The following is a 12500-nucleotide window of genomic DNA, read 5'->3' as shown; positions in this document are numbered from 1 at the left end:
GTTCGGTCCTTAATTCCTAGTTTCTCCAAGTGGCCTGCCAGATTCTTTGACACTGAACCCAATGCACCCACTACCACTGGCACCACTTTTGTCCTTGATTTCCAGATCCTTTTAATCTCTCTTGCCAGGTCTTGGTACTTTTCATACTTTTCAGTTTCTTTTTGCCGTACGTTGCTATCTCCGGGAACAGCTATGTCCACAATGATTGTTTCCTTTGCCTTCTTTTTCTGAATTACAATGTCTGGCCTCCTGTGATGGATTTCACGGTCTGTTTGGATGGCAAAGTCCCACAACAGTTTTACTTCCTCATTCTTTTCTATTCTTTTGGGGGAATGCTCACACCATTTGTCACTGCACTCAACTCCATATTCCTTGCACAACTCCCATTGTACAAAACGCCCAACAACATCATGTCTCTTTTTATATTCTGTCTGCGAAAGCTTGGGGCAACTACACAAAGTATGCTGCACAGTTTCATCGTGACTACCACACATTCTGCATTTGGATGATACATTTTGGTTTTCGATTTTGGCTTTTATGGCTTTTGTTCTTAGTGCCTGGTCTTGCGCGGCAAAAATAGCCCTTCTGTCTCTTTCTTCAGTTCACCAGTTCTTATCTAATTCCAGGAAACACCAGATAGGTCCTCTGTCTCTCCCTTGAACTGCCGATGCAGCTACTTTCCAGACCAGTCCTCAATTCTTTTCCTCTTTATCCATTCCTTATACTCCTTTGTTGTTTCAATTTCATTGACATTCTTCCTCTCCCGTGCAGCTTTCAACAAACGTTTCTGGCTCTGGCTGATGTAGACATTGATATTTCTTTCTTCAATATTTATGGCGTCTTCAACACTAATTAGTCCACGCCCTCCTTCTCGTCTTGGTAAGTACAGACGGCTTACGTTGGACCTGGGATGAAGAGCGCCATGGATGGTTAATAGTTATTATTATTATTATTATTATTATTATTATTATTATTATTATTATTATTATTATTATTATTATTATTATTATTATTATTATGCCGAGTCTGGGAATCAAATCCGGGCCACATTGGTGGGAGGCGAGTACTCTCACCATTGCGCCATCCCTGCACCATGCATCCCTGCAACCCAGTCCTAAATAAAACGTGTGTGTGTGTTTGTGTTTCTGTCTTACAGGTGGTCCTATGGAGTCGTTCTCTATGAGATATTCACAATTGGTGGGTACCCATGAAATTATTTTAGGCTAAAAGGTTTTAATTAAGAGGGATATCGCAGGGATGTATGAGTTCGATTGTTATCTCCTGTGGCTAACCACGGTATTTTTGGTTGTGTGTTTGTGTTTGTTGGCCGTTTTTGGTTTGTTCTAAACCCTCGATACCTAAAATTGTTATTTCAGGTGAATTTATATGAAAATTCTCCCACCTACTGGATTTTCTTGGTTTTTTTGTGTGTGTGTTTGTTTGTTTTTTTCTTATAATCACTTTGCTGTTTCCCGAGTTTCTGCTTGATTCTCACGTTTATATTTGTTTATGTAATTAGTACTACGAATCCTCTGTAAACGCCTTTAGGCGTCATCTTCCATTAAAGCCTAAATTTGTATCTCATTTCAACAAAAACCATAACAAAACATTTGACAATCAATAGGAGGCATACCATACCCTGGTTGGTCTGAGGGCAAGACAATGGCGGAGTTGAAAAGAAGATATCGCATGCCGAAGCCTGCACACATCGCCAACAACCTGTGAGTTACCGTCCACATTTTAAAAATAAGCAATTCGTCTTTTGTAAACCCAAGATTATTTATTTATTTATTTATTTACTTATTTATTATTATTTTTTAACCATAGTGCACTCCAGGCAATATGTCTTATTTGAGGGAAAGAATTCAGGGCAAACGTTATGACAAAGAAGTGAACAAATGATCGTGGACTAGAACAAATATTCCAACTTCTGTGGTTTGACACTTCCTAGCAATTACATAATAGAGTAATTGGTCAGGCGGCTTAACGACTGTTTCGCAATGAGTTACTCTCTGATTGTCGAAAATATAAAGTATTATTAAATTTTAAACCTTGGATATTTCGTTGCTAGCTTTCTGATGAGTTCACTCAATCTCGGTTATCAACTCGTATAACTTATGCAGGGCCGAATAGAGGATTTTTCTTAGAAGGAGGTGCGCCCCTAAGAAATTAATAAACTGACAGGTGCCTTTTTTTGCAAAATACTTCCTATTTTAGAAGGCTGCAGGTCATCTTGGAGGGGAGGTGGGGGGGGGGGGGGCACCCCCTGAAGCTTTCCTCTACAACCGTCCCTCGTATGACCTAATGTGGAACCGATTGTGTCCGGTGTTGCCAAGCTGGAAACTGATTGGTCTTAGTTTGCAAGTGTCCAAGCGTTCAGTATTTATTGATAATTTAATGAAACAATTATTACATTCCCGCTTGTTGGATATGGGACTGGTTAAACCCAACTCGGCGCTACGCGCTTCGTTGGCTATTTACCATCTCAGCCGAAGAAGGAACTATCACAATAATCAACCATTACAAGCGCTCAACCTAATTGCAGAGTATCTAAGAGACAGTGAGATGATGATAAAATAAGTAACCCCTTTCCATTTTATTTTCCCATTCCGTATGTCACGTCATTTGCGAATAGGGTTTTGGAATTTGAATGGTTTTAACAGTAGCATTCTAGGAAATAAGATAAAAACAAACGATTTCTTAAGCATAATTAACACATGCAACTTATGAAACAGAGATTAATATAAGTAAATTTAAATATTTTATCAATTGTAGGAATCAATCGGGAAACCGATCCTCCGGGGGGCTATCTGTATATATAAATCAAAAACTCGCTAAAGGAGTCACCTACACCCCGTCTGAAAACAAAAACATAATATGGTGTAAACTTGATAAAACTTACTTCATCTTTCAAAAGGATATATATCTAGGTACAGTTTATTTAAGCCCACCAAACTATGAAAGAAATAGCAGCGAAGATTTAATTGGGGAATTAGAAGAGGAAATGTTTCTATTCTCGCAAAAGGGTGACATAATTGTACAGTGCGATTATAATGCACGAACGGGTGACATTCAGGAAACAGTCTTGAATGATGAAAACACTTTCCTGATTGTCCCTGAGGACTATGAGAATGACGAACAATGCTTAAGACGGTCACAAGATTCAGGTACCGCGAACGCTATGGGGAGAAATTTGTTAGAAACATGCACAGCGTTAAATTTACGAATCCTCAATGACAGGATTGTTGGTGACCTGCAAGGTAAAAAGACCTGCTTTCACTTTAACGGTAGCAGTGTCGTTGATTTTGTCATAGGATCAGAAAGTATTCTAAGGAATGTGCAATATCTTATTGTTAACCCTTTAATGCCATATTTATCGGATCACTGTCACCTGTCATTTGCGATAAAAGCTAATTTTATTAACCGAGACTCTCTTGAAACATCAGCCGAACTCATCTTGACCGAATATAATAGGCTTTTCTGGAATATCAAGTCTAAGGACAGACTCAAGGATGGTCTCGAATCACAAACAGTTCGAGCCAGGTTAGAGGTCGCTGTACAACATGATAGTATCGATACTGCGTCTGACTTAATAAGTGAAACTTTGGTGGAAGCATTCAAAGAAGCCGGATTGAAAGCGAGAAGCAGCAAAATTAAATGCAAATCTCAAAACAAATGGTTCGATCAGGAATGCGAAACAGAAAGAGGAAACTTGCAATCCCTCGGGGAGAAAACTTCTAGAAACCCTAATAATTCAGAACTGAGACAACTACTGCGCAACAAAAAGAAGAGGTTCAAACAAACCTGTAAACGGAAGAAACGGGAATATATTAGCGAAGGCATATCTAATATCGATATGCAGAACTGTAAAGAGACCTGGCGACAAATAGGAAAAATATTTAACTTAGGAAAAAGTACGGAACAGTTTTATAAATACTTTAAGCAACAGAATGCAACCCCTCTCAATAATATACTAGATCCAGAGACGAATATGGAAACTCACAGTAACGAAAGAGTGGAAGGCCCACTTGATTATCCAATAGCTGATGAAGAGTGCGAAGCTGCAGTTAATAAACTGAAGGCAAACAAATCTCCAGGTATCGATAATATATTAAATGAAGTAATAAAAATCGGAAAGGACGCCATCAAAGGGCATTTAGTAAATTTATTTAACCGAATCTTAGATACTGGCAAATACCCTGTTCTTTGGAGTTTTGGCCTCATTGTGCCTAGTATTCACAAAAAGGATGATCGATCCAAAGTTGAAAATTACCGAGGTATCACTTTGCTTTCTGCGTTAGGCAAGCTCTTTACATCAATCCTCAACAATCGACTGTACGACTACATGGTTCAAAAAGGAATTTTGAAAGCTAAACAAGGTGGTTTCAGAAAAATGCACAGCACAGTTGATAGCATCTTCACATTAAAAATGCTTATTGACAAAAACGTGAAATCTAAGCCACAGAATCACCGAAATTTACTCTTTTCATGCTTCGTCGACTTTAGAAAAGCCTTCGACTGTATACCTCGACAAAAACCATTCGACAAGCTGAGAAAAGAAGGTGTGCATGGACGTTTCCTTGACTTTTTAATATCCATGTACTCAAATGATAAGTCGGCAGTTAAAATTGATAACAAATTAACCGAAGCCTTTACTTGTTTTGCCGGGGTAAAGCAAGGCTGCATGATGTCACCTACTCTTTTTAATTTCTATCTAAGTGATTTACCAAAATTCCTAAATACGGCGAGTCCAACCGACATTATGCTAGGTGATAGATCTATAAATTGTCTGTTATATGCGGACGATCTTGTGGTCTTCCCTAGATCAGCAAAAAAACCTCCAAATAATCCTTAATAAGCTGGAATCTTTCTGTGAAAATGCCGATTTAAGTGTAAATTTAGACAAGACAAAAATTATGATTTTTAACAATTGTGGTAAGTCTTTGAACAAATACTTGTTCAGATACGGCGCTGATGAACTGGAAAATGTCAAATTGTATAAATATCTTGGACTCATAATGAGTCCTTTTGGAAACTTTAATCTCGCTAGACAAGAGTTGAAGAAAGTTGCACTTAAAGCACTCTATAAATTACGAAAAGAAATGGGAAACCACTTCAGAGAAAAATATAAAATTAAGGATGAAGTTATTTGATGCCCTGATATCTCCCATACTCTTTTATGCAAGTGAAGTGCGGGGGATTGATTGCAATGGGAAATTAGAAAAGGACCCAGCAGAATTAGTTCAAAGTAAATTCCTAAAGTGTTGCTGGGAGTTAACAAATACTGCAACAGCAATGCGTGCAGGGCTGAAACAGGACGGTTCCCAATGTCAATTGATGCTCAATGTAGGAACTTTAAGTTCTGGTTAACCTTAACCAAAAATAAATACAAATTATCCCAAATAGCTTACAATGACATTAAATGGAAGGAAAATAAGGCTTTCTGGAGCAAAAAAAATCAAAGGCTCATTGGAACAGATAGAATTAGGAGACCTCTGGATGAAAGTACACTATGTAGACATAGGAATTGTAAACATTATCAAGCAACGACTCAAGGATATCGAACTACAAAGATGGCTAAGTGAAATAAATAACGACACCAGAAAAGATGCTAACCAAAGCAACAAAATGAGAACCTATCGGTTATTCAAAACGATAGACAATTACAAATGTGAAGACTACCTAAGCACGGTTAATAAGATGTTTATTATATGGCAAACAAGAACAATTTAATTCGTTTAATGTAACTGGTTTGTACCAACTGACATTTTGCTTGCAAACGGCGATCATGAGTGGCGATGAGCTGAACTTAATTCTGTCAAAGTTTGCTCGTCATCCTCTCTTTTGTCATCATGCTGTTTGGCACTTCCATAAATAAATATTGGTAGAAGAAAATACTCAATATTTTTGCATTTTAGTTTGCATCTTTTCACCGCAAAACATTACCGGTCTAGATGGGAAAATCTAGACCGCGGTCAATATCGACTTCAGCCAATCAAATTCGTGAACTTGGTAGTTCCCAGTCCTTGTGAGACAGAGCCATATAATAATTATTGTATAAGACTCCAAATAAACATATCTGTCTGTCTATCCAACACACGCTAATGGAATAACTTTTTGACAATAAAAAAATGCGACAGAACATTTCTTAAAAACTTTCTAAGATCTAAAAAGCTGAATAATAATCGACGACGTTTCGACGTCACCGTAACGTTATTATCGAGTCATAAATGTATAAAAACTAAGTTCTATAAATAATAAGGCGAACAATAAGAGATGAAAATAGTTTACAAGTTAAAAAGTTTCGCACGTATGGAGTCCGTTTGGACGTTCAAATTGAGTTTGAATTTTTTGATGTAAAGCATTTCAAACACTAAACGATCAAATTTGCCTTGGCACTTTCTCATGATCTTGAAATGGCTCTCATTCAAAAGATCGCCCCTACCATGCGCTTCATGAAAATGCTTGCCGGTTGCCGAATTTTTGTGTTCAACAACACGTTGAAAAAGGTGTTGGGCTTTGTAGCATTGCACACATCACATACAAAATGATAAACAACGCATTGCTGATTGACAATTGATGGTTTGACTTCTTTAGGCTTGGGATCTAGCTGAAACTTGATCTTCGTATGGTAGACAAATTCTGACTTTCAACCTCGTTCCCAGAGCTTTTCAATGAGGGTGTGACTATGTTGCTCTCATCAGTATTTCTCTCCGCTATGCTTACTGAATACTGACGAGGTTGACATAATCAGAATTAGTCTACCATTCAAAGATCAAGTTTCAACTAATGGGTTGGCCCCACTTTGCAACCAGATTTTGTAAGCAAGAAATTAGAACAAGATCTCAAACCTAAAGAAGCCAAACCATCAATTGTCAATCATTCAAATGGACTTTATACTTGAAAAACTTTTTGTTTAACTTCTTGTTTAAGAAAAGTTTTGTCGCAATTTTTTTATTGTCAAATGTTTTTCTAAGTCACTTTTTTTTTTGTAATAACCATACGAATTTTGCAATCGTCCTACGGTTATAAGCAATTAGTATTAGTAGCATATTTTTTTCGAGTTTTTACTTATTTCTATGTGAGAAGAACAAAAAAAGGTGACAAACGCTAACACCAACCCGGAGTGGCCAACACCTGGTATGTTAACGTTCGCCATGCCATGCTGACGAGGCCCAGCAATGCCGAGCCAGCTGTCCATGGCTTCTAATTGTCCTGGTGAAATGGTTGTGCGCATGCGTTATGTGTTAACCACACCGGACTGGTTTCACCTTGCTTTTTTTATTATTATTTATTTCAAATTTCTGGAGAATTTATATCTTATTTTCGGCCTCGTATAACAGAAAGCAGAGCAACAGCAGTGCTTTCTTTTCTTCAGGTCCTCCAATGTCTCCGCACCAAAATGCAAATTTAGTTACGTTTTTTTTTTTCATAAATTATTTTCTTCCTTTCTATTTACAATTTAATTTGCATTTTTGGTAAATAAATAAATAATAACTTATTTGTTACATCTGGCTAAAGATGTACGTGGGCATCTTTTAATTTCCACTTTTTTACTTTAAGGTTTAGTTATTATTCACAACGAATACAGTCGAATCTCGATTATCCGGACCATTAGGTACTGACCCGAATAGTCCAGATAATCGAAAACATGAATATTAATGAGTCAGCACTGAATACATTTGTAAACCGTAACATTTATTCGAGAATCATGCAAGAATGAACCAAACAAGTCATTTCTGCCTAAAATGTTCAAGTAAATCAGTTTGCTTCAAGTTTCTACAGCGTGTACGTGTCGCTACTGTAGTTACATCATTCTTCGAAGCTGCAAAAATTGAGTAGCTTCCACATTGTTTTGTCTCTCCATCCATGTAAAACACTTTTTAAAGCATTCAACAGCTTCAGTGTTTCTTTTTTGGGCCAGAAATTGGTGTGCCAGCTGTTTTTTGCTGTATGAACCATGCGTATAGGGCTTCATCCAGCTGTTCATCATGTGCAACTTTCAATGATTTTCGTTTTAGTTCATTATCGATCTCCAAGCTGTCGGCAAACTTCATAATCTTGACTTTGTTTTTGCGGATGTCCAAAATCTGCTGTTTGCTGACGCCATATTCACTGGATAAGCTCGTTCCTTTTTCGCCTTTTTCCAATCGTAGAATTATTGACTGCTTATCTTGTATAGAAAAAATTGAACGCTTACGCTTTGTCGACATGATGGAAACACTTTTCATGAGACAAGCTTGTGTTTATCATACCTACGCTGATCGGGGAAGCGGAGCGTGAAATTTCACTTCGCTACAAAACAACTCTGAGCCTATGAACGTTCAATAAAATGCACTGCATTAGTTACGGTGCGTGTTAGGCGCGTTTAAGATCACTCAAGCAATAAACTTCCCCTAAATTGTCTTTTGATGCGAAACAAATTCAGTTCTGACTGGAATTTTATATCTCAGTTTGGCGTAAGATAGCTTTTCTACGGATAATGAATGTGACTAATTAATATTCATGAAAAAAAAAATGGGACCAGAAAAGCTAGTCCGGATAATCGCGAAATCCGGATAATCGATGTCCGGATAGTCGAGGTTCGACTGTACCATTTATATTTTCTCAAAGAAACAAGTCACAGATAAATTCTATGTCAAGAACCTCTTTTATCTGTATAAGCACTAACCGTCCCTTACGTCAAGTCTGGGATAACAAGATACTTTCTCTCTGTCATGTTTAGTGTTTAGTGCTATACTTTACCGGAGAGTTTTATATATCTTTCAATACGTTTTCAAATCAACATCCAAATGTCCGATCAAAAGCAATGGCATCATATCCATCAAAAGTGTCGCAAGACCTTAAACGTAGAATCAATGCATTTTGCAGCGAAAAAATATCCAAACATAAACCTTCTTGAGAAAGGGTTGAAGGAAGAATTGCTGGAGATATAGGTTCCTCGCCTCCTCCTTTTTTTATCATCAGGTATAACTTGATGGAGATGTGCTGGCAAGAGGTCCCAATGCTCCGCCCTGATTTCGTAAATATTTCCAAGAGGTTGCGCTCGTTCATCGAAGGAGAGGTCAGTAACAAGACGTTTTTAAGGTGCGCCATGCATAAAGACTGATATTTTTGGCAAGGCGTTGCTTTGAGCGAGCTCTGTTTTCTTGGAAACAGATACTAATACCACATATGTTTGGGATATTTTAGTCCAGCCCTGTTGGGCTAGGCCGTCTATTTAAAACCAGCATGGTACCTTCTAAGATATAACCAAATGTAGAAGGCATGATTCCAGCAAAGGTGAGGGCACACCCGCCACCCACAAGAAACTAAGAAAAGAGGAGGGGAAAATAATCTTGACTCTCTTGAATTAGTTACTGAAAGAGGCCCTACGCCTGTCTTCTGCACTGGATAAGAGCTAGAGGAAGTCCCGAATGACAGGAATGCCCCAACTGCATCGTGGGAAATAACTAATTAGGCATGTCACACTCCACATAAATCCAATTAATTTTCTCTGGGCAATAAATTCCTTTTTTTAAATGTCCAGTTTTAGCGATCATTATAATAATAAGGTTGCAACGGGTTCTAGGAAGATGATAAATGAAGGGAACGTTGGATGGGATTTTTTCTGAATGACAAACCATGGTTTCCTTTTTTTTTTATGAACGGGAAGAAGGGAAACTCGTCGATATCAGTGCAATTGCTTAAGGTAGAGCTGAGAGATGAAGTTGCCTTATTTGGAAGTTGTTGCTGTACATGTAAAATGGTGTAATAAATTGACTTTAGTGCTACGTAAAGTAAAATTCAAATTAGAATGCTACTATTTCTTTAGGGCTACCCACTCTGACACGTTTTCAAAATTCTACAAAAAGTATTTATTCCCAGTGGCGTTATACATCATTTTTTATCTATTCACACCGGATCGTTCGAAACCTATATAGGCAACTTGATTCAATATCCTATCCATGTCATCATTTTCCTCTTCAAATATCTGTGTGTTTAACTCTTTACGAGAAACGCGTCGGACTTTTTGGTCACTTTGTTGTGGCTGATGGGCATAAAGACGTTTCTACGATGAATTTCAGTTTTTTCGATTACAATTTATTTCAAGCCAAAAAAATAAAGAAAAGGAAGTAAAAACTATTTGCATGATACTGAGGAAACCTTTATTATTTCTATATGTTGCAGTACCTCCCGTTGGTGGACGAATCAAAGTACGATGGAGCAAAATACTCAGGAGGTGAGGACGTGGGGGCAGAAACTGAAGATGACGCAAAAGCAGTTCGTGGGGCCACAAATGCAAAGGCCTCGATAAGAAAGTGGTCAAGTCTGAAAATATGAAAGCTAGCTGAAGTAGTTGTCATTCAGTAACATTACTAGTTTTTAGAGTCAGAGAAAATGTGAAATCCAAAAGCTAGTCCTAATACATATTTAGGCCGATTAAAAAAGGCGTAGACAATCAGACAGACAACCCTAACACACACTTTTGTTCTAATTTCGTAAACTCCAAAAGACCACGGAATCGATCAGTCTCAGTTTTATTCCAGACTAACTAAATGAGAGTTATTGTGACATGTTTTGGCAATCACTATCGACATCTATGCTAATGCAGAACAAAGCAATATCTTTTTGCCTTTGACATCAGTCAGTATTGTTTGAAATATTCATGATACAACAAAGTCAAGTAAATATAAACAAACCCGACAAGGTTTGACAATCATTAGCTAGCGATCATAAATAAGCAGAACGTTTTCCCAGATTTTGTAGGCACTAGTAGTAGTTTATTTCGGAGACCTAAATCGAAATCCAGTGTGATCATCACCGAGTATTCGGTATGATTGATGCTGGCTTTTTGGTTAACTCAGTAAGTCCTTGCTTAATAGTGGCCTAGCTAAACATAGTCGGTCATTTGTCTTCTCCTCTTAATTGAGGGGAAAACAAAATATATCCAGGTGAGGAATAATACAGTAAGGGGCTTAAGATTATATCAATTCACGTATGTGTCGCACGAAAGAGATGAAGGAGTATTAGTACGCTATATCAGGGCGTAAAAACACTCGTTAGATCAGTGAGCCCTTGCTTAATAGTGGCCTAGCTAAACAGAATCAGTACTTTGCCTTCTCCTCTTAATTGAGGGGAAAACAAAATATACTCAGGAGACGAATAATACAGCAAGGGGCTTAAGATTATATCAATTCACGTATGTGTGGCACGAAAGAGATGTAGGAGTATTCGTACGCTTTTTCAGGGTGTATAAAACACTCCTTAACTCAGTGATCCCTTGCTTCATAGTGGCCCAGCTAATCATAATCAGTCATTTGGCTTCTCCTGTTAATTGAGGGGGAAACAAAATACATGTAGGAGAGAAATCATCATTTTTTAGAAAGGAAGCTCGTGAACCCTTTTTATGTTTAGTCAAACATACTATAGTTGTAAAGGAAGAGTTGTCATTGTTGCACTTTGAAGTGCTTTGCTATTAACCTTTAGGGTTTTGAGAATATTAAGCTCCGCTTACTTGCTTGGAACCGAACCGCCATTTCAGCTTTGGCTTACTCACGGCTTTTAAAAAGACCTTCGACGATGCAAGCAAAGTGATTTCGTTCTAAAGTTACCTACATATAATTTCAAGAAAAAAAGTACAAAACGTGAGGAAATTCCCAAAAAAATGAAAAAATATATAATTGATATAAATAGTGGGACCTGATAGACAAACTGAAGTAACAGTGTAAACATTTCTTAAAGTCAATCAGTCAAAGTAAAGTAAATTTGGTAAACGAAACGGTCTTGTGCTGTCTTGTCTGTAAATGAAACTGCCCTATGAAATGAATTTATACATTAAATGCGGATTATAGACAAAAGAGGGAAGTGACCCTCGCTCTTACCTGGACAATTTGAACCAAAAGATCATTTTACAGTTCTGTGTTAAGTTTCCAGGCCTTTGAATGAAAGCGAGGCTGGAGTTGACCTTCCTTTGATACAATCCCCATTGATTTCTTCATGTAAATCATGTTGTTGTAATGCTGACGAGTTTCTACTTACATAAGAAAAGCAGTTAGGTTTGTATCAAAGCAAGTTCAACTCCAGCCTTGCTTTTATTCCAAGGCCCTTTTCACGGTTAGTTTTTCTCATTTGCAATACAATGTAATTTAACGTGGAGGCGAGGCAATTTCGGGCTATTTTGTAGTTTTAACCCGAAATTGCCTCGCATCCAGGTTAGATTGCATTGAAATGCAAATGAGAAAAACTAACCTGTAAAAAAGGCTATTAGACACCTCAAAGGGATTCGAACCCAAGACCTCTGCGCTAACCAACAGAGCTATGAAGCCATTCAGTTGAGAGCAGGTCAATTTGTTTGGTTTAATTGTTTCCATGAAGGACTCGATGAATGAAGTGAATGTGTACTTGAAGTGCCATTTTGAATTAAAGGATCTTGGCTAACTGGAAAGAAAGTACTGCAAGCATTCTAAGGACTTCGATGTATTTAGTTTTTTTTTTCAGATTTTCTTGCGCATCTATTC

The 12500-nt window shown here is 37.6% G+C and overlaps 1 protein-coding gene across 1 annotated transcript in view; it reads left to right on the top strand.

Moving 5' to 3' along the window:
* Positions 1 to 11718, top strand: part of LOC137989193 (uncharacterized) — a 76468-nt gene extending 64750 nt beyond the window's left edge. Inside the window, exons 19-22 of the mRNA XM_068835043.1 lie at positions 1157 to 1197; positions 1625 to 1721; positions 8968 to 9064; positions 10171 to 11718. Of these exons, the coding sequence (XP_068691144.1) occupies positions 1157 to 1197; positions 1625 to 1721; positions 8968 to 9064; positions 10171 to 10323 (388 nt within the window). The 3' untranslated portion in view covers positions 10324 to 11718. The remainder of the gene's footprint in view (positions 1 to 1156; positions 1198 to 1624; positions 1722 to 8967; positions 9065 to 10170) is intronic.
* Positions 11719 to 12500: the final 782 nt, after the last annotated feature.

The sequence above is a fragment of the Montipora foliosa genome, unplaced genomic scaffold (assembly GCF_036669935.1).
Source record: "Montipora foliosa isolate CH-2021 unplaced genomic scaffold, ASM3666993v2 scaffold_446, whole genome shotgun sequence".
NCBI lineage: Eukaryota > Metazoa > Cnidaria > Anthozoa > Scleractinia > Acroporidae > Montipora > Montipora foliosa.
Note: the sequence above shows the minus strand (reverse complement) of the source record. Positions and strands in the feature narration are given on the sequence as shown.